Below are 23,963 nucleotides of genomic sequence, written 5' to 3'. Positions count from 1 at the left end.
ATCTCGGGTACGGGTACCCAGGCCACGCCAGCAAACAGGTTCTCACTGCTGATGAGGTCGGGGGATAATACAAACAGGCGCAGGACTCTAATTAGTACAAGAACACATTTGTATACCCGTCGAAGACGGTACACGGCTACTCAGGAAGACGTTCAATATCAAACCAAACTGAATGTTGTTTGTTCCACAGTTCTACTATAAACCTTACACCTCCAGCAATTAGACAGAAGCATTTTTGGACTACCCTCCGAGTCACTGTGGCGGGCCGGGTGCGATCTGGGCCTCTTGGGGACGGGTCACGAGTACCCAGGCCACACCAGCGGAAAGGTTCTCTCTGCTGATGTGGTGCAGGAATATTACAAAACACGCGCAGAACTTTAATTAATTAACACATTTATACACCCGTCGAAGACACCTCCCCGTTGGTGTGGCCTGGGTAACGCCGAAACAAACGCATATCATCCCCCGACTTATTTACGTAAGACAACACATTTATAAACCCGTCGAAGACGGGTACACAGCTAGTTACATATACCATAATATACAGTCCGTGGTATATCTATCGCGCATGTCAGACGGCCATGTCAGACGTGTATGAGCCAGTGTATGTCCCTGGTATGACCACGACACACACACAAGAGATGGCCATGCCGTCTTTACAAGCTGTTAAAGTTTTGATCAAGACGGGACAAGCTACAGCAGTTACTTATTCGCCAGTGCTTGTCCAGATTTCTCTCGAAGGCCTGGAAGTTCTTAGAGTGAGTAGATCGTTCGCGTGCTGTAGTAGGAAAATCGGGTCTGCATTCCTATTGCAGTAAGGGCTCTGTTGGGTACATACTGTATCATTTCTTTCCGGCGGCCATCTTGGATCGTTGTACAGTCCCTCTTGCCCCGGCCGCAGCCCGTCTGCCTCTCCTCTTCTTTGACACTCCATTGTTCTAGCAAACGCTGTTACTGCTTTAGGTTCTCACCGGCAAACCTGCAACCAGCGTCTATCAGTGTTCTTGGCTGAACGTTACCCAAGCCCTGCAGTGGAGGTCTCTCACCGGCGACGACGTTGTTCAGGTGACTTTGGATCCGTGTCATCTGTATGCCCCGACTCCTGACACCGTAGCAACCTGAGGGTAGGGTAGTGAATCGTTGTCGGAACGCTATTTAACTTGGAACGGCTGCATCATAGCTTCTGCTGCACCGTTTTTCTTCTCGTTTCTTTTCTAAAAATACTTCAGGCTTTCCTTGTTAAAATGGCGCAAACCGCGTTGCTGTACGTCGCGCCGTTTCTCCGCAGTGAAGCTCTAAACATGACCAGTTACGGTACTTGGAACAGATGAATCTTATTGGGAACGCCCTATATTTTTGTGTTTTCCTATAAAGACCTATATATCACTTGAAAGCTCAGCTCGTTTGGCGTTGGTCCCAGGCCTCTACGACGTTCTGCGGTAAAGATATCACGGTTTGAATTCAATCGCAGCTTTCTGTCTATTCTGTCGATATCTTATAATAAACTTGCATTCGCCTCAATTTTAATGCTTTAGAAAGCTGCCGTTTCTTTTGCTTCAATTTTAACAAGAAAAAGTGCAAAAATGAAAAATTTTCGGAATTCATCTAGTACGATGTAGGAGCATTGCTTTTCATTGGTACTTAACTACCACAAAACAAACTGTGAAAACAGCAGAGAATTGCAAAGACGCCCTAAAACTTCAAAACAAGCATTACTAGTGTCACAGTATCGTTTTTTGCCATTAAAACCAAAACGGGGTAAAATAAAAAATGAAGCACTTTCTAGGCTAAGTAGTGGCCTTGCGACGTTTTCTACACCTTTCACGAATTTTCCTACCCTCAATGAGCAAAGCCACACCTACGCACCGCGTACGCTCATGGCCACCCTTAATACGGAGCATAAATCGTGGCTTCTGAGGCTAGGAAAATTCGGGGAAAAGTGTATAAAACGTTGCACAACGACTACCTAACCTAGCAGATGCTTCGATTTCCATATTTTATCCCCGTTTACGTTTTCAGCAAAAAAGAACCTTAAAGTAAAATTAGTAGTGCTTGTTTTGTAGTTTTAAGGTGTCTTTGAAATTTTTTACTGTATTTACAGTTTGCTTTTCGGTAGTGAACTAAGCAATCCTCTTACTTTGTACTAAACGAATTCCTAAAATTTTTATTAGTGCACTTTTTCTGTTTGCAAATTGAGGAAACGGACAAAGACAGCTTCCTAAAGCATAAAAATTAAGGTAGATGCAAGTTCATTATAAGATATCGACAGACAAGACAGAAAGCTGCGATCGAATTCAAACCGTGATATCTTTACCGCAGAACGTCGTAGAAGCCTGGGACCAACGCCAAACGAGCTGAGCTTTCAAATGACATATATATAGGTCTTTATAGGAAAACACAAAAATATAGGGCGTTCCCAATAAGATTCATCTGTTCCAAGTACGGTACCGTAACTGGTCATGTTTAGAGCTTCACAACGGCGCGACGTACAGCAACGCGGTTTGCGCCATTTTAACAAGGAAAGCCTGAAGTATTTTTAGAAAAAAAACGAGAAGAAAAACGGTGCAGCAGAAGCTATGATGCAGCCGTTCCAAGTTAGATAGTGTTCCAACAACGATTCGCTACCCTACCTTATTGGCGCTGGGTGTGGTATTGGAGGAGAAAAATTATGAGTTGTCTTGGGCGGGCTTTTTGCGTGAATTTTTCTAATCCTTTTCTGTCCTGTTGAAGTATCTAATGGGCATCCTTAACACATGCATGAGCATCTTTCTTAATGGTTAGATCTGTGAAGTTTCATCTTCTGGTGATCGAACAGATATTGAAATATGCGTTGTTGATGATAAAGCAGGAGCTGACAATTTTATTGCGGCTGTAAGGAGCATAAAAAGTATGTTGATGTAGCAAACGCCTAAGTCAAATTTGACGCGATTTTTATTAAGAAAAAAGGGCAAGTGATAATGCTGAATACAGTCAATACGAAGATGAGTATGCCTTGTATAGAGGTGAGAGTTTGATGGCAGCAGTTTTTATGCCTTTAATGACTCTGTGAACATTTGTATTAGACGTGAGTGCTGAGGATCAATACTGCTATTCTTCTAATGAAGGCTTTTATTCTCAGCTTGCGGATGATGAGGTTCGCCTATCTAATGAGAGATGCGTATCAATAAGTTGCGTTTCTCTAAATTAGGCAAACCTTTCAGATCTGGTTAAAAGGATGAATTTGCATCGGATAGAGTTAGAGAAATTCTTTGTTAAAGGGCTTGACCAGTCTGAGAGTGATGACCTTTCCCCTTCTGATACTAATGAACAAGGCCAACTAAGGATAAGCGAACTAAGCCATCTTCGTGACTTCCTCAAGTCTCTCAAAGAGAAGACTTATTATGCTAGAAAAAGTTTGAGAAATGCACGAAAGATTCTTTGGGAAACAAAGGAAGAAGACGACGCTATCACTTTTGATTTACGAGAAAGGGAGCTCCGACTAGCAACACTAAGAAATGCCGAGTGCCGCAAGGAAGTCTACGTCCAACATGAAGCAATGCATGCGTTGCATTTTAGCTTCGAGCATGAATTTGCTAAAGCTGAAAGGGTAAATAGGCTAGCAGGCGAAGAGTTGCAACGAGCTTTTAAACGTGTGTCACGTGATCAGCAAGAAAAATTTAAAATGAAAGAAGAGTGCTTGAAATTGAAAGAACGACTCCAGCGTTGCAGAGAAGACTTTTTGCGTCTTAAAGCGAGTGTTGACGGGTTCAGACATTATTTCAAGTCTGAATGTGAAGCAAGGACAGAGGAATTGAAAGAGATTGAGGTCACCTCTCTCCCACGTAGCCCTCGTAGTTTCTCCAAACAAAACGTGTTGACACGACAACTAGCAAAGATAAGCAGTAATGTTTCCCAGCTGCGAGAGGAGAACCAGCGGCTTAAAAGTGAACTACAGAAGATTGAGGCAGAACGTTTGCTGAAAACGGAAGAGGTGATTAAATCTGCTAAAGAAACTGTTACTTGCAATAGTGAAGATCTCACTTCTTGCTTGCAAGAACGAAGTCTTGTGAAGGAGCAACTAATGTCCTATGAGACACTGTCAGATACCAAAGTTTAGTAACAGCTACAGTACTAGACGGACATTTCAAAACAGCAATGTTCTGCAAACCTGTGAACTTCCCCTCTTAATTAAGCATGAAGCTGATCTCTATCAAACGCATTAAGTCTCTTTCTCAGCTGCTGTATGTCTCTTTTGCATGCTGTTATAGCTTTCTTTACGATTTCTTCAGGAGTGCGTGGTTTGATCTTCTCTAACTTTGCAACATCTTGTTCCGCCTCTTTTTTCTGTGCAGCGATTTCAGCGTTTTCTCTCCTCAACTTTTCCTTTTCTTCTTTTGCCTTTTGCAGCGACTCTTCTAGGTCATTACACCCTGGCACTATGCAGCATTCTTGCAACTTTTTCTTCTTTTTCTGCAGTTTTTTTAGCATTTCATCAAGTTCTCTTTTATAGTTGCAGAACTTTTCGTCTGTACTTGAAAGAAAATTCTCAAAATCGGCCAGCATACATTCCACGACTAGCTTTTGTGCACAGTTTGTTGTTTCTCTTTCAGCATCAATGCTGTAAAGGAGACCGATTTCGTACTGTTCATTGAGGTGATGAATGGATGAAAGAACGCTCTTCTCTGCGGTTCTTTTTTCTATCATCGCACAAGCCTTTGACGCTAAATCCTGGTTGCAACTTCTAATCTTCTCGTACCACTCAATCTCTCTTTCAATATTCTTCCTCTGCTTTTCATGAGCAGACTTCCTTATTTCTGCCAATAATGTCAATTGTTGACAGTGCTTCAAATCATGATTCAACAGCGAAAGTTCTTTCTCTTCACTAGCAATCTTGCGTGAAAAAGCAGCGATGTCCTTTTCCAAGGTGCTTTCTGAAGGCGTTTGGCTATTGGAGGGTTCTTCACTTAATTGCACATGTGCTTGCATCTTAAAAAGAAGACTCCTTTGCCGCTTTGACACGTGAGATAATATGGTTTCCTATAAGTGAAAAGCGTACAAGGGGCATGACGTGACCAACCAGGCTACACTTACATAATCAGCTACATAGTTGCTAGGGACCAAACCGCACTTTCTCGTGCTGATCATCCTGCCTCTGAACCAGCCTTCAAATACTCTTTCTTCTAATACTTCTATCTCATCTCCTTCATGTACTGATAGCTCCGAGTCTGATTCAGCACTATGGTCAAATTGCGCAAAGACTTTAGCTCCCACAGCTAAATACAAAGGGCACAGAAGGTGAATGTATATTTACTGCAATGCACGGTTTACATAGCAGCTTTTCCTTGCTGTGTGCCACTTCAGACATAACTTCGTAAATTTTAGCCGCTTCACTGCCACTATCTTCTTCCACCCGTTCACTTTCATTATATTCTGCAACCACGTGGCCACGATTGCCTATTATTTTACATCTTATTTTTTGCATCACAATAATTGAGACATTCACAACCGCAATAGACTTGAACTTGTAGATCACCGGGATCGGCGTATAGGTCAGTATTAGAACTGCAGTCACTATAACTGCTAGTACAAAGGTCTGGAGTGCTGATTTTGTGAAGCAGTTCTTGTGCAACGTTTTCCTCTTTGAAAACAAATTGTAGCGAGTCTTCAGGATCGCCAGATACAGATATCTTAATTCAAAAACCAAAATCTCTACAAAATCATCATGAATCCGCATTCTTACCCTAGTAACAAAGCCATTAGGGTGAGGCAAGACTTCACAATTCATAACATCCGAAAAAGGTATTTTCACCTGAACAGAAAGAGCGTAGTACCACAAGTGCATGTTAATTACATGTACGAGAAAACGTCTTAAGGCTACTATCCGGGCGTAATAATCTGCTTTAGTGAATTCGGCGCTGAGAACTCCATCTGCAGAACACATCATGTCACGCTCGGGCAAAACACAACGCAACGCAGCTTAGTCAAGTACCGTAATAACAATGAAAATAGTCTCGTTTTGACTGGTCCGGCGTGTGACCATATAGATATGGTGTGACGACATGCGGTGTCCTCCTAATGCGAACTTCGGAAGCTTACCTCCGTTTTCCCTTCTCCGTCATCACTGGCAAAAACAACTCGAACACAGGTTTCGTCACAGAGAACTTCAGCCTCCAGATCATTCGAATAAATGGCCTTCGCTATCCACAGAGGTGCAGACGCCATCTTTTTTCTTTCTTGAAGTCCCGTATAAAAGAAATTGCTGCTGCTGCTGACCCAGGGGAGCCTACACTGTACCGAAAGCCACAATCAAACTTACCACCACCTGATGGATTTCGTTGGGCGAAGAGTGTTTGGAAGCGGTGTGCTGCAATGTCAAAATTAGCTACTGACAATCCTGGATTTCTGAAGCATACAGTAGCGTTACGCCAACAATATCATCAATTCATACAGTTGGAACCAACACAGCGTTCGTTGCATGGGTCTCTTCCGCCTCATACCATTACGGTATATACGCAGATGAAGGATCAATGCTATAATGGATTTATTTTTAAAATTATCCACTGACGGTGGTGGATTCCTAAAGCATAGCGTTACGCCGACAATAAGCTAGTGCTAACACTGTTGATCTTGTTGAAGAGCCCATATATACCACTGCCGAAGGGCCTACTGGCGCAGGTGCTACTCTTGTCTTTGCCAAATCTCATGGTAATGAAAGTAAAAAACGTTTTCTGCTAACATCAGGAGTCTTTGGCTTTTGCTCGCTTGGCTGGGACATTGGTGCTTTTGAAACGCTTTGGCGTCATTTAACAAAGTGTGTTGCCTGTGTGCGTTGTGTCAGTATTGTGTGCTTTGATGTCCTTGAAATGAATGGCGCAATCTATTATATCATTGTTCAGAGGACTTCCAAGCATGCACATGCAAGCAAAGTACGTAATCAACGAGTGGCTGTTCGTTTTACTTCCTCTGACGTCTTAGTTGTGCAGTCACTGGGACGCGATTTCGTTCGCTTTTAAAGGCTTCTGTTTTTGCGAGTTTCGTTGGTGAGACTATGTAAACGAGCTATACTAGTAGTCGGCTTATATTACCAGTTTAGTTCTCACGTACGTCACAAATGTGCGTCAGAGCCGGGAAACAACCTCTTGCGTTTCCTTCCCCAAGCTTGATTTCTGTCTTGAACTCTCAGGTACAGTACGTATATATAGCGGCAGGCGAGCGGCAACAACACACTCGATCACGCGACTTATATAGGCTGCATGTTTACGCAAGTCAAGTTTCCAAATCAAGTTTGCCGGTTACGAGGTGGCTTAATTAGCTTGAAAAGATCTCAGCATCGCTATAAAAACGTGCTTGTGTTCAATTGATGCTGGGTCTCGTGCTCGGTTAGAAGGGCCATAGCACATTCAAGGCGATCATGAAGTACCACTTCCTCGATCTTATACTTTTAGCTGTGACGTCATGCATTGCGGTTTTCCTGGGTTCGCTCCCTATACATCCTTTTGTTTTTCTATACAGCAGCCAGCTTTTTTTCTTTGCCGATGAAGTGCGTTATTCTCGTTCTCCTTTCGTTGAAGTTGACATGGGCCATTGGGACCACGCCGACGGTTAGGCGAACAACTTCAAGTTGCCGTCACTGTGGCAGCGCTTGATCACTCGAGTTCGTTTAGATTGATTTTAGCAATTGCGACCGTCAAACGTTTTGCTATCGAAATCCGCCTGGTTGTACGGCATCGACTTGCAAGTATGGAGCGACCATTCAAACAGATGCGACACAGGCAACGATTATGCTCACCACAACCGACGGCGGTTCCGTTTCTCTGGGATTTTCCACCGATGAAAATATGGTAAGCTCGCTGTACGTGCACGCGGGGCCAAAAAGATGCGTTACATGAACTAATACATATATATAGGGCGGTGATGATGTGGTCGGTTGTTACACAACGCCGGATGGTTCAATAGTTCCTACTGACTCGTGGAATCCAAATCCAATTCCCAACAAGAAACCTAAGCGTCCTCCAACAGTGGGAGACAACGTAAATGTACGTTCTCGGCGTCGATATGATGTCGCGCGTAAGCAGACGCCTTTGCATGCTGTGCACAGAATCTTGATATGATAAGGAGTATGGGAATGATTTCCAATGGAGCGTTGCAATGCACAGTTGTTAGAAGTCTCAAGGCAAATGATTCCATTCAAGATTTTGATTGGACAAAGCCGTGGTATCTTTTCTACGCCACCAGCACAACTACAGGTCTGGCAGAAGCGCGCGCAGTCGCAGCAAATTATGTGTCTGTAATAATATTTAAAAGGAACTCTGTCAATTCCAAGACATCAAACTACCCCGTTAGCTTCGGTAATGATGATCAATATTGCTAACATTACGAAACCGCTCGTAAGCACTGATATGAATGCAGCTAGGCCTGGTTGTTATAGAAATTAGAATCATAAATCCTAGAATCCGAAAAACCTTGGAGGCATCACTACCACTGCCACTCCTAAATCAGCAGCTACCCCTCTTGCATTTTTCAAAGCTTACGGTAACTCAATGACTCACACTGCTAATTGGAGGCATTGCGGTCTTTCTCTGTAGAAATTCTCTTGATGACAGCTTGGCTTCTATATTGACTGACTAGCCAGCTATTCCTTGATCAGTCGTCACTGAATAGAGAGTACTAGATTAGGTGTACGTGCTTATTGCTTAGAAGTTTTTCGTTTCTTTGCTTTGTTCTCAGTGTTTTCTGCAGCACAGGCCTATCTTAATTAATTAGATAGATAGATGAGAGATAGCTCAACGTGAATAGTCAGTCTGAAAGGCCTAAATTTTAGTGGGCAGTGAACACAAGGAGGCGTGGCTCAAGTAATCAAATTGTAGCTGAAAGGCTAAACTTGAGTGAATCAGGGCGCAAGGAGGCGCGGCTAAAGTAATTAAATGTGCCAGTCCCCACGAGCTCAGTCCACGTTTGGATCGTGACGGATCGCGACTCATTGGGCGTGTCAGTCACGTGACGACATATTTGACACAGTTTCGCGACGTCTCCGAGTCAAGCCGTTCCCCGCGTCCTCTCCTCCTCCTCCTTCGAAGCATGAAAACAGTAAGCCTTCTCGGGACCCCTCCTTCTCGAAGGTCCCCTAAACAAACAAAATTTTTTTGGGGCGTGACCTCGGGAATTCTTTTAGCTCGCAGCCGTCGCTCTTCTTTTCCTCGTCGTCGTCGAAACGGCAAAGGTTCGCACAGTGAATCGACGTTTGCTATCAAGCGTAGAATGCCGCATTTTAGGGTCAAAACGTAGGAAGACGGTCTCATCGCGCGCGCTCGCGCGAAAGAGAAAACCCTACGTAGAGAAAACCCTACGTACTCGACGCCCTTTATTTTAGATCGACTTCGGAAAATGCTCCGATAGCGCAGTTTATTGCCATCGAAAACCAGCCGACTGCACACCCGCTTCGTGTCTCTACGGCGTCACCGTGGAAACGGATGGAACACAAGCGACAATCACGCTCACAACAAACACCGGGGGAATGATTGCCCTTGGATTTTCCGATGATCGAAACATGGTATCTATAGATTATATATACTAGAGAATGATGGCCCGGTGTTCACCGTGTTGCCATCATGCAGAGCCTCCCACCGCTTACCGTACGCGAGTGCATAACATAGTGTGACGTTATAATTTTTTATGTTGTCACATATTCAAGTGGTCATTACAGCCGTTAGCTACTACAGCTCAGTCCTACCTACATACTGTAAATACTTGCATGATTGCAATGTTTTCCTAATTCCCCGAACACCAGGGCGCGCGCGGGCGAAGCCCGCGCGCGCCCTGGTGGGAGGGGCTCTCAAACGTGATCGGCCAAAATCGGAAAGTGTGGTCATGTCTGTCTGTCTGTCGGTAACGCTCACGTCACAATCGCTCTTAGGCCAATCACACACAAAGGTGCCTTTATGACATCACATTCATTGTGATGTCATACTCTCCCGTATATTAAACAAAATGCTACCGAAAAAGGTGACGTCACAGTAGATAGTAACCCCGGAATATGTTCAATAGTTTGCAGCACAGATATAACAGTGGCTATAACAGTACTGTTATATCCACCAAGGATAAATAAACATAACGGGCACGTAACAAATAGCTTTCTCAAGGGAATGCAGTAAAGGAGCACGTTGGGTTTGTCGTGCTGCGAGCTTCGCTCGCAGCACGCAAACCCAACTGCGAGCTGATAATGGGCCTCGTGACCGAAGGGGAAGAGGTTGCGGTAGGGAGGTGTAGCTCTGGGTCACATAAGAGGTCAAATTAATCGTAGGTTTTTGCGGAAAATAAGGCATGCTAACTAACGTGGTTAGGCAGTGTGATGCACATAGGCTTTTCTAAAATTAGAGTAAAAGGAATTAGATAGCGTGCTGAGGGTGTTCGGGGATCACATGATGGCTCACAAAACGCCATCATTATCTAGTTAGGCGCTTTTCTGACGTACTGTATTTGATAATGTGCTCTGTATTTGAGGAGGACCTATGCATGTGTACGGGTCATATTTCCTGTTACCCGTACATACCCACCCACATACTGTACTGGATACTTTTGATTGTGACGTCAGAGCGTGACAATCAAAACTGTCGTTTCGGTTTCTCAGCGCATTTATAACGCGGAAAATAGCACAGATCAATTGGAAACATGGGTTTCTAAGCATTTTTCCGTTTATGAAAGAAAAAACGCTTTTTTCGGGCCGTAAATCGCCTTTTTTGGGATTTTAAGTTACGTCACAATACTGAGCGTGACGAACAGACGGACATACAGACAACTCATACAGACGGCAGGGCAGCTCGGCAGGGCGGACTTTCAAACGCGCATGATCAAGCATCAATGAATGGGAGCCAATAATAAACTAGAGAATGATGGCCCGGTGTTCACATCATGCAGAGCCTCCCACCGCTTTCCGTACGCGAGTTCATTACATAGTGTGACGTCATAAATTTTAATTTTATGTTGCCACATATTCACGTAGTCATCACTGCCCTTAGCCCCTACAGCTCAGTCCTACCTACATACTGTACATATCTACATAATTTTAAATGTTTTTCTAATTAGGCGCTTTTCTGACGTATTGTATTTCATAATTTTCTCTGCATTTGAAGACATGCTTGTGTACGGGAGTGTGTACGGGTTATATTTCCTGTTACCCGTACACGCATACATACCCACTATAAACTGTACATGAGTGGATACTTTTGATTGTGACGTCAGAGCGTGACAATCAAAACTGTCGTTTCGGTGTCTCAGCGCATTTATAACACGAAAAATAGCAGAGATCAATTGTAAACAGGGGTTTCTAAGCATTTTTTCCGTTTATGAAAGAAAAACCCTTTATTCGCGCCGTAAATCGCCTTTTTCGGGTCACCGTTTTGGGCCCTATGTCACGCATGCGCTGTACAAAAAAACGGGTTTTTAGGTGACGTCACAATAGCGTGACCGACAGACAGACAGACAGACAGACAGAAAGACAGACAAACATACACTTCCGGCGCCTAACATCACGTTTGAGAGAGCCTCCCTCCGCCGTTATACGGGCTCGCAAACTGCGTTTGCCACCCCGTACAACTGCGGTGGTCGGCTCCATTATCTGTTTGCGCATGCTCGCGTCTCTACCAATTAGGGTATTGTTACGTGTTCTCTGATGACTATGGGTCACAAAATGGCTTTGGATAAGGTCCACACGCAATGGATAAGCGTCGGGTTTCCGTTAATCGAAGCTTTGGGAAAAAAGCTTCGATTTGAGGTCCGACGAATTTTTAGTTGGGGGGGGGGGGGCAGTTTTTGACAAGAGCGTGTTGAAATTATTGAACCCAGTTCAAAGCCAAATTTTGCCCGTATCCCTGCTCAGACCTAAGCCTTAGGGTATGGCGCGTTTTCTGTGTCAAAATGAGCATTTGGAGATTATGTAGTGCTTGAGATATTTCATATATGATATTTGATCGTGGATATTTGATCGTGGATATTTGATCGTGGATCTTTCATCGATGATATTTGATCGTGGATATTTGATCGTGGATATTTTATCTATGATATTTGATCGTGGATATTTGATCGTGGATATTTGATCGTGGATATTTGATCGTGGATATTTGATCGTGGATATTTGATCGTGGATATTTGATCGTGGATATTTGATCGTGGATATTTGATCGTGGATATTTGATCGTGGATATTTGATCGTGGATATTTGATCGTGGATATTTCATCTATGATATTTGATCGTGGATATTTGATCGTGGATATAAGGCGCACACTTTCATTAATTATTCGCAACAATCCCTGAGAAACTCTCTGCATTCTAGGTATGTCTCTATCTCGTAATGTCCGTCATCTCGTAGTGGACTAATTGTGCTCCGTAGTGTTGCGTATGCATCCTGCTCCAACGCAAAAGCGGTTTCCGGGACAGTGACTCTGTCGGAGTCTGAGTCACTTTCCAAGGGAATCGGCCCTTCCCAATCGATGCCGTAGTTACCCCAGTTCTCCCCTTCCTGCATCATTAAATTAATATAGGACTACCACTAAACTGTTTCTGTACCTGATCGCTTTGCAAAATTTCGGTAACGGGCCTATAACCTGACCTTGAAACGGCTAGCAGGCCTTCTATCCAGAGTTGCATTGGAGTTTTGCCCTCTCCTCTAATTTTGTGATGACACCATGCATTTTGATGACACCATGCATTTTTCCACTCATCTAGGTGACGATTTATACGTGGGAGAAACACGTAGTGCAGAGCAAAAATGTCCTCTTCCACAGACGGATCCAATACAAAATGATCTTCAAGATGATAGAATAACCTTTTGTAAAACTGCAGTACGCCCGCCGTGACATCACGCCAGAGCCTCTCGATTCTTTGATTATGGACACTTCTTCTGCCCATAATCATACTGGCACGATTTGGACCGCGATCGGGGTGGCACGATCAAATATCCACGATCAAATATCATAGATGAAATATCCACGATCAAATATCCACGATCAAATATCCACGATCAAATATCCACGATCAAATATCCACGATCAAATATCCACGATCAAATATCATAGATGAAATATCCACGATCAAATATCCACGATCAAATATCCACGATCAAATATCCACGATCAAATATCCACGATCAAATATCCACGATCAAATATCCACGATCAAATATCATAGATGAAAGATCCACGATCAAATATCATAGATGAAAGATCCACGATCAAATATCCACGATCAAATATCCACGATCAAATATCATATATGAAATATCTCAAGCACTACATAATCTCCAAATGCTCATTTTGACACAGAAAACGCGCCATATTAGGGTGTTAGGAATGCGTGGCAATGATAGAAGAGGCGCTAAATATTCTCGCTTTCTATTCCTTGGGACTCATGTTGCACCTGTACGTGACGATTCGCGCGCCATTTTTCGCCCTCGTGCAGGTAGTTTTTTGACCTCAAACGCATGTGCGATTGGGAGATTACTAAAAGAACTGGTAGTTTTGCACAAAGAAAATTTTTTTAGGCAATCGGTAATCGCATTACGCAGAACTTCATCCCTGCGTTTTCGCAGACGTAGTCCGTCAGCGAAATGCTAGAAAAAGTGTCACTAAATATCTTTTTTCACAAAACAACCCGAAACTCAGTAGGTAAAAGGGAAAAAGCGAGCCTACGTAGAATGCGAGTTAGCGGGAGATAACCCTAACAACGACGCATGCGCCTTTGAAAGTCCGCCCTGCCCATACAGACATACATACATACACTTCCGGCCCTAAGATCACGTTTGAGACAGCCTCCCTCCGTCGTTATACGGGCTCCACCCGTACAACTGCGGTGGGTCGGCTCATTATTAATTAATTAACTAGAGAATGATGGCCTGGTGTTGGCCATCATGAATAGCCTCCCACCGCTTACAGTACGCGAGCGCCTTAGATGATGTGACGTCATAAAATTTCAGGGTATTCACGCTGTTGTACATGTATCACAGACCTGCAGCTCAGTCCTACACACATACTCTATGTAAATACATAGGACTCATGTTTAGGATCCTACTTATGCGTTCTCTGATCGTGGTTTTGCTTTGAAGTTTATTATCTGCGTAGGTAGCGTAGGTATGCTTAGGTATGTGTACGGAAGTGTGTACGGGTCATATTTCCTGTTACCCGTACACGCCTACATACCCACGCACATACTGTACTTGAGTGGATACTTTTGATTGTGACGTCAGAGTGTGACAATCAAAACCGTCGTCTCGCCTTCTGAGCGCATTTATAAAACGGAAAATATCACCGAACAATTTGTAACAGAGGTTTCTAAGCATTTTATCCGTTTATCAAAGAAAAACGCTTTATTCGCGCCGTAAATCGCCTTTTTTGGATCACCGTTTCAGACCCCATGTTGCGCATGCGGCTTACAAAGTAAGGGTTTTTCTTATGTGACGTCACAATACTGTGTCTCGAACAGACGTACAGACATACAGACATACAGACATACACTTCCGGCCTTGAGATCACGTTTGAGAGAGCCTCCCTCGCCGTTATACGGGCTCGCAAACTGCGTTTGCCACCCCGTACAACTGCGGTGGTCGGCTCAAACAAATATTCCATAATATTTTGTTATTTTTGTTATTTTGTTATTTTCCATAATATTTTGTTCTTTTCTTTTTTTAAAAATTTTGTAGGGTCAAGATGATGTGGCTGGCTGCTATAGAAAGTCTGATGACAGCGTCGCTTTTGTCGATTCATGGAATCCCAATGGCGTGAACCCGAATAAGTTGGATACAATAGATGCAAGTCGAAAAAATTTCTACGTGACACCTTAATTTAGAGAATTTTAAATTATTAGAATCTTGACATGGGAAAGAGTATGGGATCGTACAGTAATGGCCTATTGCAGTGCCAAATTGTGCGAGATCTCACAACAAGTGATACAGCTCAAGATCGGGATTGGACCCTGGAGTGGTTCCTACTTCATCCATACGCCTCCAGCACAGGTGAGTTAGATTAAAATTAATAATAAATGCAATATTTGGGAATTTCCATTAGGTCCTGGATCAGGTGGGTCTCTTCCGTATCATTCTGCTACGCCAGAGATAAGCTCGACGCGAGTTAATATCAGTGCTGGACGTGTACCAACACCGAAGCCAACATCTGCTGTTCCGCCCTCAAGACTTGTAAACGTAAGGTCATATAGATAATAGAGTGCGTTATTTTTTTACGTGATTTCGTTAGATTGATTTTGACAATTGTGATGATAAGTTTTGCTATCAAGATCCATCTGACTGCACGCCGGCCACGTGTTTATACGGTCTTACAATTGAGACAACGAGTACAGAAGCCACAATCAAACTCACTACAACAGCCGATGGAATGATTGCGTTGGGATTTTCAGCGGACGTCAACATGGAAAGACAAATAACTGAAATCGAAATAAATCAAATAATTTGTTTTAATTCACAGGGTCAAGACGACGTAGTGGGATGCGTTAGAACAGGTGGAAGTAACGTCGTTGCCAAGGACGCGTGGAATCCAAATGGTCGAAATCCAAATGTCAAGGATACCGTTGACGTAAAGAGTTGATTTCATGAGAGAGAGATTAGGATGAGATTAGACCTTTGCTAGAATCTCGATACTAGCAACAGTTTTGGCACATTCATCGACGGAAAACTTCAATGCCAAATTGTTCGCACTCTCATTTCGACGGACACAACTCAAGATTACAATTGGAATCAACCCTGGTATCTTCTCTATCCATACAGCACTTCAACAGGTAGAGAAATTAATATCAATTTTGATTTATTGATGTGTGGAGTCTAAGGTTCCGACGGCGGCGGTTTTCCCAAGCATTCGTTGACACCAGTGACGACGGCTTCCAAAGTGAATATTACTCGAGGCAGATCTGGAGGATCTCCTACTAGTGATGGAAGCGTAAGCACTGATGTGAGTACAGCTAGGCCTGGCTGTTATAGACATTAGAATCATAAATCCTAGAGCCCGACAAACACTGCCACTCCTAAATCAGCAGCTACTCCTCAAGCTTACGGTAACTCAATGACTCACACTGCTAATTGGAGGCATTGCGGTCTTTCTCTATAGGAATTCTCTTGGTGACAGCTTGGCTTCTTTATTGACTGACTGACCAGCTATTCATCGATCAGTCGTCACTGAGTGTAGAGTACCATAGAGTACTAGATTAGGTGTACGTGCTTATTGCTTAGAAGTTTTTTTAGTTTTTTTGCTTTGTTCTCAGTGTATAACGACGGAGGGAGGCTCTCTCAAACGTGATCTTAGGGCCGGAAGTGTATGTCTGTATGTCTGTATGTATGTTCGTCACGCTTCGTATTGTGACGTCACCTAAAAACCCGGTTTTTTTGTACAGCGCATGCGCGAAATGGGGCCCAAAACGGTGATTTACGACGCGAATAAGGCGTTTTTTCTTCATAAACGGAAAAAATGCTTAGAAACCTTGGTTTCCAATTGATCTGTGCTATTTTCCGTGTTATAAATGCGCTGAGAAGCCAAAACGACAGTTTTGATTGTCACGCTCTGACGTCACAATCAAAAGTATCCATGTACAGTATGTGGTATGTGGGAGTGTATGTGGGGGTATGTGGGTGGGTATGTACGTACGGGTAACAGGAAATATGACCCGTACACGCAGTGGCGTATCTAGGATTTTCTATTTGGTCGGGCCAGAATGTGGGGGTCTGGGGGCTCCGCCCCAGAAAAATTTTTCGGGTGGGCGGGGTCACTACATTAATTTTTCTTTACAAAAATAATCTACCCGAATCACTAAAAAGCATTATTCTTACTAACCCTAACCCTAAGAAACTACACTAACTAGTAAACCAACCAATTTCTCTCTTACAAAGAAAAGGAAAATTTTTTTTGGTCGGGCCTGGCCCGACCTGGCCCACCCTTAGCGACGCCACTGCGTACGCGCCCCCGTACACATGCATAGGTCCTCCTCAAAAAAACAGTACGTCAGAAAAGTGCCTATTTAGGAAAACATTGCAATCATGCAAGTATTTACAGCATGTAGGTACTGTAGTAGCTAACGGCTGTAATGACCACGTGTATATGTGACAACATAAAAAAATATGACGTCACACTATGTAATGCACTCGCGTACGGTAAGCGGTGGGAGGCTCTGCATGATGGCAACACGGTGAACACCGGGCCATCATTCTCTAGTTAATAAGATAGGTGAGAGATAGCGCAACGTGACTAGTCAGTCTGAAAGGCCTAAAATTTTAGTCGGCAGTGAGCACAAGGAGGCGTGGCTCAAGTAATCAAATTGTAGCTGAAAGGCTAAACTTGAGTGAACTAACATCTGTCAGAGCGCAAGGAGGCGTGGCTCAAAGTACAGTAATTAATTAAATGTGCCAGTCCACTTCCCTTCGTTGGGATCGTGACGGATCGTGACTCATTGGGCGTGTCAGTCACGTGACGACATATTTGACACGGCATTGCTGTTTGGCGACGTCTCCGAGTCAAGCCGTTCCCCGCGTCCTCTCCTCCTCCTCCTTCGAAGCATGAAAACAGTAAGCCTTCTCATCCTCCTACCCCTTCTTCTCGAAGGTCCCCTAAACGAACAAATTTTTTTGGGGCGTGACCTCGGGAATTCTTTTAGCTCGCAGCCGTCGCTCTTCTTTTCCTCGTCGTCGAAACGGCAAAGGTTCGCACAGTGAATCGACGTTTGCTATCAAGCGTAGAATGCCGCATTTTAGGGTCAAAACGTAGGAAGACGGTCTCGTCGCTCGAAAGAGAAAACCCTACGTACTCGACGCCCTTCGGAAGTGCCGCAGTTTATTGCCATCGAAAACCAGCCGACTGCACACCCGCTTCGTGTCTCTACGGCGTCACCGTGGAAACGGATGGAACACAAGCGACAATCACGCTCGCAACAAGCACCGGGGGAATGATTGCCCTTGGATTTTCCGATGATCGAAGCATGGTATCTATAGATTATATATATTATTAATTAATTAATTAATTAATTAAAATTTTGTAGGGTCAAGATGATGTGGCTGGCTGCTATAGAGATATTAATGACAGCGTCGTTCTTGTCGATTCATGGAATCCCAATGGCTATGCACCGAATGAGTTGGATACAATAGATGCAAGAAAAATTTCTACGTGACACCTTAATTAAGAGACTTTTTAATTATTAGAATCTTGACATGGGGAAAAGTATGGGATCGTACAGTAGTGGCCTATTGCAGTGCCAAATTGTGCGAGATCTCACAACAAATGATACAGCTCAAGATTGGGATTGGACGCAGGCATGGTTCCTACTTTATCCATACGCCTCCAGCACAGGCGAGTTAGATTGAATAATAAATGCAATATTTGGGAATTTCTATTAGTTCCTGGACCAGGTGGGTCTCTTCCGTATCATTGATAAGCCCGACGCGAGTTAATATCAGTGGTGGACGCGTACCAACACAGAAGCCAACATCCTGTTCCGCCCTCGAGACTTGTAAACGTAAGGTCATATAGATAATAGATTGTATTATTTTTTACGTGATATTGTTAGATTGATTTTGACAATTGTGACGATAAGTTTTGCTATCGAGATCCATTTGACTGCACGCCGGCCACGTGTTTACAATTGAGACAACGAGTACAGAAGCCGCAATCAAACTCACTACGACAGCCGATGGAATGATTGCGTTGGGATTTTCAGCGGACGTCAACATGGAAAGACAAATAACTAAAATCGAAATAAATCAAATAATTTGTTTTAATTCACAGGGTCAAGACGACGTTGTGGGATGCGTTAGAACAAGCGGAAGTAACGTCGTTACCAAGGACGCGTGGAATCCAAGCGGTCGAAGTCCAAACGTCAAGGATACCGTTGACGTAAAGAGTTGATTTCATGAGAGAGAGATTAGGATGAGATTGGACCTTTGTTAGAATCTTGATGCCAGCAACAGTTTTGGCACATTCATCGACGGAACTCTTCAATGCCAAATTGTTCGCACTCTCATTTCGACGGACACGGCTCAAGATTACAATTGGAATGTACCCTGGTATCTTTTCTATCCATACAGCACTTCAACAGGTAGAGAAATTAATATCAGTTTTGATTTATTGATGTGTGGAGTCTAAGGTTCCGGCGGTGGCGGTTTTCCCAAGCATTCGTTGATACCAGTGACGACGGCTTCTAAAGTGAATATTACTCGAGGCAGATCTGGAGGATCTCCTACTAGTGATCGAAGCGTTAGCACTGATGTGAGTACAGCTAGGCCTGGCTGTTATAGAAATTAGAATCATAAATCCTAGAGCCCAACAAACCCTGGAGGCACCGGAGGCACCACTACCACTGCCAGTACAACTGCCACTTCTAAATCAGCAGCTACTCCTCTTGCATCTTTCCAAGCTTACGGTAACTCAATGACTCACACTGCTAATTGGAGGCATTGCGGTCTTTCTCTGTAGGAATTCTCTTGGTGACAGCTTGGCTTCTATATTGACTGACTGACCATCGATCAGTCGTCACTGAGTGTAGAGTACTAGATTAGGTGCTTATTGCTTAGAAGTTTTTTTAGTTTTTCGCTTTGTTCTCAGTGTTTTCCGCAGCAGAGGCCTATCTGATAGGTGAGAGAGAGCGCAACGTGACTAGTCAGTCTGAAAGGCCTAAAATTTTAGTCGGCAGTGAGCACAAGGAGGCGTGGCTCAAGTAATCAAATTGTAGCTGAAAGCCTAAACTTGAGTGAACTACAACATCTGTCAGAACGCAAGGACGCTTGGCTCAAGTAATTAAATGTGCCAGTCCACTTCCGGGGATCGCGACGGGGGCTCGTGATGGATCGTGACTCATTGGGCGTGTCAGTCACGTGACGACATATTTGACACGGCAATTGCTGTTTGGCGACGTCTCTGAGTCAAGCCGTTCCCCGCGTCCTCTCCTCCTCCTCCTTCGAAGCATGAAAACAGTAAGCCTTCTCATCCTCCTACCCCTTCTTCTCGAAGGTCCCCTAAACGAACAAATTTTTTTGGGGCGTGACCTCGGGAATTCTTTTAGCTCGCAGCCGTCGCTCTTCTTTTCCTCGTCGTCGAAACGGCAAAGGTTCGCACAGTGAATCGACGTTTGCTATCAAGCGTAGAATGCCGCATTTTAGGGTCAAAACGTAGGAAGACGGTCTCGTCGCGCTCGCGCGAGAGAGAAAACCCGACGTACTCGACTCTCTTCATTTTAGATCGACTTCGGAAAGTGCTCCGATAGCGCAGTTTATTGCCATCGAAAACCAGCCGACTGCACACCCGCTTCGTGTCTCTACGGCGTCACCGTGGAAACGGATGGAACACAAGCGACAATCACGCTCGCAACAAGCGAAGGGGGAATGATTGCCCTTGGATTTTCCGATGATCAAAGCATGGTATTTATAGATTATATATTAATTAATTTATCTAATTAAAAATTAATTTTGTAGGGTGAAGATGATGTGGCTGGCTGCTATAGAAAGTCTGATGACAGCGTCATTTTTGTCGATTCATGGAATCCCAATGGCGTGAACCCGAATAAGTTGGATACAATAGATGCAAGTCGAAAAAATTTCTACGTGACACCTTAATTTAGAGAATTTTAAATTATTAGAATCTTGACATGGGAAAGAGTATGGGATCGTACAGTAATGGCCTATTGCAGTGCCAAATTGTGCGAGATCTCACAACGAATGATACAGATGAAGATCGGGATTGGACGCAGGCATGGTTCCTACTTCATCCATACGCCTCCACCACAGGTGAGTTAGATTAAATAATATATGCAATATTTGTGAATTTCCATTAGGTCCTGGACCAGTTGGGTCTCTTCCGTATCATTCTGCTACGCCAGAGATAAGCTCGACGCGAGTTAATATCAGTGCTGGACAAGTACCAACACAGAAGCCAACATCTGCTGTTCCGCCTTCAAGACTTGTAAACGTAAGGTCATATAGATATTAGATTGCGTTATTTTTTACACGATATCGTTAGATTGATTTTGATGATTGTGATGATAAGTTTTGCTATCAAAATCCATCTGACTGCACGCCGGCCACGTGTTTATACGGTCTTACAATTGAGACAACGAGTACAGAAGCCACAATCAAACTCACTACAACAGCCGATGGAATGATTGCGTTGGGATTTTCAGCGGACGTCAACATGGAAAGACAAATAACTAAAATCGAAATAAATCAAATAATTTGTTTTAATTCACAGGGTGAAGACGACGTAGTGGGATGCGTTAGAACAGGTGGAAGTAACGTCGTTGCCAAGGACGCGTGGAATCCAAATGGTCGAAATCCAAATGTCAAGGATACCGTTGACGTAAAAAGTTGATTTCACGAGAGAGATTAGGATGAGATTAGACCTTTGTTAGAATCTCGATACTAGCAACAGTTTTGGCACATTCGTTGACGGAACTCTTCAATGCCAAATTGTTCGCACTCTCATTTCGACGGACACGGCTCAAGATTACAATTGGAATGTACCCTGGTATCTTTTCTATCCATACAGCACTTCAACAGGTAGAGAAATTAATATCAATTTTGATTTATTGATGTGTGGAGTCTAAGGTTCCGACGGCGGCGGTTTTCCCAGGCATTCGTTGACACCAGTGACGACAGCTTCCAAAGTGAATATTACTACAGATAGATCTGCAGGATCTGCTACTAGCGATCGAATCAAATTCGTCAAAGCTCATGGTAAGTAGGATAAATCTCTAAATGAATATGTGTAATTCATTTTATCTTGATAAGGAATATTTATGATACTTGCGTGGATTGGTCTCGCTTCTACTGGAATGATATTGGCTCGCTATTACAAAAAAGTCTTTCCCAACGACCAACCGCTATTCTGCTTCAGTGGAATGCCTGCAGCCTGGTTTCAGGTAAAGGAATCAGGGGTTTTAATTCGTCTTATTTAATAGGTAATTTTCTTGTTGTTATTTAGCTTCACCGCATTCACATGATAACTACGGTTCTTTTCAGCATTATTGGTTTTATTGTTATTTTTGCGGGCGTCAAAGGCTGGACTGTGAGAGATAATAAATTTAATAATTGACAGTGGGTTGAACCTGTTTTCTTTTTTCTTTTAGGCGGCTGGTGGGGATGGGTTACGCACGGCTCATCCCATCATTGGCGTTATAGTCGTTGCACTAGCAATAGCTCAAGTAAAAATACCGTATATCATGCTTCTGTTAGTTTTTGTATTTTTGATTTTTAATAGCCAATTATGGCGGCTTTTCGCTGTGCTCCCGATGATGAAAAGTAATGGGATTTGCACATATGTACATAATCCGGGTTACATAATTATTTTTTATTTATAGTCGCGTTATATTCAATTGGGCTCATTTCCTCGTTGGCACAACAGCTCTCATTCTCGGAAGTATGAACCGATATTTATTCTATTTTTTAAATTTCTATTTCTTTTGTTTGCCAGTTGTCAACGTGTATTTGGGCATCTATGTTGCCGATGCTCAATTCGGCGGCTTTCTGGATCGCATTCCCGTTTACATTGTCATCGCTTGGACTGTGATCGCTTTCATCATTGAAATGATTTTGGAGATCAAAGGCTATATGGCAAAGTCCGCTTCTGATTCTAACGAAATAGAAATGAAAGGAAAAGGGGACCAATCGGAAAAGACTTCTGAACCTGAGGTACGTGTTACCTTCACATTGCCCCTAAACGAGTTAATACTAATTGCATTATGTCTATTATTAGAACAAGACTTCTGAGAAAGTTCTTCTCGTCGTTTATATGACTGTCAGTCTCGGCTTGGCCATCGCCATGGTGATTGTCGTTGGTGTTCGTAATCCGTGAGTTGTTGAATTCGGACAGAACTCGACATTCTATTCCTCTGTGTACACGGTGACGTCGCGGCTCACCTATTTCATGTCACTGTTTTTTATCTCTCAGTCTCCGATAAACGTTTGCGTGTCTGTGTGGAGAAAAAGCGTTACGTTCTTCTCACTATAGAAAGCAGCACTAAGAACTCGATGACGTCACGAAAGCCAATGAAATGGTCTAACATTGCTAGTTATTCATCCGGGGGGAGGAAGACAACGACAGAGTAAGAGAACACACAGTGTACGAGTACCCACAGCACGTACTGCAGTCACCTGGCGACAGCTTCTCTTTCAAATGAGTCGATTCGGACTTTTTGCTGTCGTCGCTTTTCTCGCGACGCTGTCTACTCGGAGAGTCGACTGCGAACCGACCGGTGCGCCTACAAGCGCCTGTGAAAGCATGGAACCTTTTCACGGCCCGTCTCCTCAACCAATCGACACAAGCCCATATCGAGTGACAACGACAGCCCAAGACGGATATATACCGGGAGAAGAGTACAAGAGTAAGTTTGTCTCCTCGCAATGTCAGATCCGCCGACTCCTTGAAGAAAAAAGATCCTTCCTCATTTATTTCGTCTACTCGTTCAGTTACCATAGAACAGACGTCTGGTTCCGGGAACGACTTCAAAGGCTTCCTCTGCCAAGTGCGGCCCCAAAACAAATCGTATTCGACGCAGGGAACGTTCGTCGTTTCGTCCAACGATCCCAAAGCGAAGACAATCTACTGCATCGTGATACATACGTATTATACATTAATACATATTTAATCTACTGTTCGCACGTGTGATCACGTGGGTCACGTGCAGGGTTCCGGTGTGCACGAAGAGGCGGCAGTTACGCACAAAAACCGTGGCGTCGTTTCGTCTCAGACGGTGCGTTGGACGGCTCCCGATGCAGGAAAAGGCAATCTTACTGCTGTGTACGTTCTTTCGAAAGCAATTTCTTTAATTAACTGGAATTTTTCTTTTCTAAAACTCGATGCAGCTGTACGGTTGTTCGTGAGCTAGTTACGTTCTGGGTTCAGATATCGTCGGCACCCTTTGTTGAATTGCCACTCGTAATATCTTTATTTTCCCCCATCGTTTATTTTATTCTTGTACAGATTTGTACTGCAACATTTTGCTATCAAAATCCACC

General features: G+C 43.6%; 3 protein-coding genes across 8 annotated transcripts; 2 read left to right on the top strand and 1 right to left on the bottom strand.

Annotated features, from left to right (window-relative positions):
* Window positions 1–575: 575 nt before the first annotated feature.
* Window positions 576–4,418, top strand: LOC136190734 (uncharacterized). The gene is made up of 6 exons (XM_065978985.1): window positions 576–758; window positions 964–1,065; window positions 2,782–2,887; window positions 2,940–3,002; window positions 3,063–3,133; window positions 3,188–4,418. Exons 1-6 carry the CDS (start codon window positions 582–584, stop codon window positions 4,094–4,096), a joined length of 1,428 nt encoding a protein of 475 aa, XP_065835057.1. The 5' UTR covers window positions 576–581; the 3' UTR covers window positions 4,097–4,418.
* LOC136190733 (chromosome partition protein Smc-like) lies at window positions 4,058–6,234 on the bottom strand. 2 transcript variants are annotated; one of them, XM_065978983.1, is made up of 6 exons: window positions 6,076–6,234; window positions 5,720–5,788; window positions 5,486–5,666; window positions 5,308–5,433; window positions 5,071–5,252; window positions 4,058–5,016 (listed from the first exon to the last, which is right to left on the bottom strand). In XM_065978983.1, the coding sequence occupies exons 1-6, from the start codon at window positions 6,199–6,201 to the stop codon at window positions 4,168–4,170; spliced, it is 1,533 nt and encodes a 510-aa protein (XP_065835055.1). In that variant the 5' UTR covers window positions 6,202–6,234; the 3' UTR covers window positions 4,058–4,167. The 2 variants fall into 2 exon arrangements, with proteins under 2 accessions (XP_065835055.1, XP_065835056.1); XM_065978984.1 differs by having other exon boundaries at window positions 5,720–5,907; window positions 5,969–6,213.
* A 2,674-nt stretch (window positions 6,235–8,908) lies between these two features.
* Window positions 8,909–22,950, top strand: LOC136190732 (ferric-chelate reductase 1-like). Of its 5 annotated transcripts, XM_065978979.1 has the most exons (23): window positions 18,743–18,852; window positions 18,907–19,054; window positions 19,103–19,224; window positions 19,276–19,378; window positions 19,432–19,590; window positions 19,642–19,928; window positions 20,018–20,062; window positions 20,115–20,123; window positions 20,193–20,372; window positions 20,427–20,534; window positions 20,591–20,738; window positions 20,786–20,919; window positions 20,971–21,145; window positions 21,200–21,306; window positions 21,359–21,506; window positions 21,555–21,683; window positions 21,738–21,868; window positions 21,931–22,014; window positions 22,076–22,150; window positions 22,207–22,247; window positions 22,307–22,365; window positions 22,420–22,637; window positions 22,702–22,950. In XM_065978979.1, exons 6-23 carry the CDS (start codon window positions 19,920–19,922, stop codon window positions 22,798–22,800), a joined length of 1,899 nt encoding a protein of 632 aa, XP_065835051.1. In that variant the 5' UTR covers window positions 18,743–18,852; window positions 18,907–19,054; window positions 19,103–19,224; window positions 19,276–19,378; window positions 19,432–19,590; window positions 19,642–19,919; the 3' UTR covers window positions 22,801–22,950. The 5 variants fall into 5 exon arrangements, with proteins under 5 accessions (XP_065835054.1, XP_065835053.1, XP_065835051.1 ...); XM_065978978.1 differs by having other exon boundaries at window positions 19,432–19,928; XM_065978980.1 differs by lacking the exon at window positions 20,115–20,123 and having other exon boundaries at window positions 19,432–19,928.
* The last annotated feature ends 1,013 nt before the right edge of the window (window positions 22,951–23,963 follow it).

Source organism: Oscarella lobularis, chromosome 8, assembly GCF_947507565.1.
Source record: "Oscarella lobularis chromosome 8, ooOscLobu1.1, whole genome shotgun sequence".
Taxonomy (NCBI): Eukaryota; Metazoa; Porifera; class Homoscleromorpha; order Homosclerophorida; family Oscarellidae; genus Oscarella; species Oscarella lobularis.
The sequence above is the reverse complement of the archived record's forward strand: the minus strand, read 5'-3'. Positions and strand labels throughout refer to the sequence as shown.

Bases quoted from the DNA above. Each gene is read 5' to 3' on its own strand.
- LOC136190734 (XM_065978985.1), top strand. From the start codon at position 582: ATGTCAGACGTGTATGAGCCAGTGTATGTCCCTGGTATGACCACGACA. The intron at 1,066-2,781 runs GTGACTTTGGAT...CTTAATGGTTAG, and splicing joins CCGGCGACGACGTTGTTCAG to ATCTGTGAAGTTTCATCTTC. The intron at 3,003-3,062 runs GTGAGAGTTTGA...CATTTGTATTAG, and splicing joins TGAGTATGCCTTGTATAGAG to ACGTGAGTGCTGAGGATCAA.
- LOC136190732 (XM_065978982.1), top strand. The intron at 21,507-21,554 runs GTAGAGAAATTA...GTGGAGTCTAAG, and splicing joins TCCATACAGCACTTCAACAG to GTTCCGACGGCGGCGGTTTT. The intron at 22,015-22,075 runs GTGAGAGATAAT...TTTTTCTTTTAG, and splicing joins CGGGCGTCAAAGGCTGGACT to GCGGCTGGTGGGGATGGGTT.
- LOC136190733 (XM_065978983.1), bottom strand. From the start codon at position 6,201: ATGGCGTCTGCACCTCTGTGGATAGCGAAGGCCATTTATTCGAATGAT. The intron at 5,789-6,075 runs GTAAGCTTCCGA...CTTTCTGTTCAG, and splicing joins ACGGAGAAGGGAAAACGGAG to GTGAAAATACCTTTTTCGGA. The intron at 5,253-5,307 runs GTAAACCGTGCA...CTTTGTATTTAG, and splicing joins CAGCAAGGAAAAGCTGCTAT to CTGTGGGAGCTAAAGTCTTT.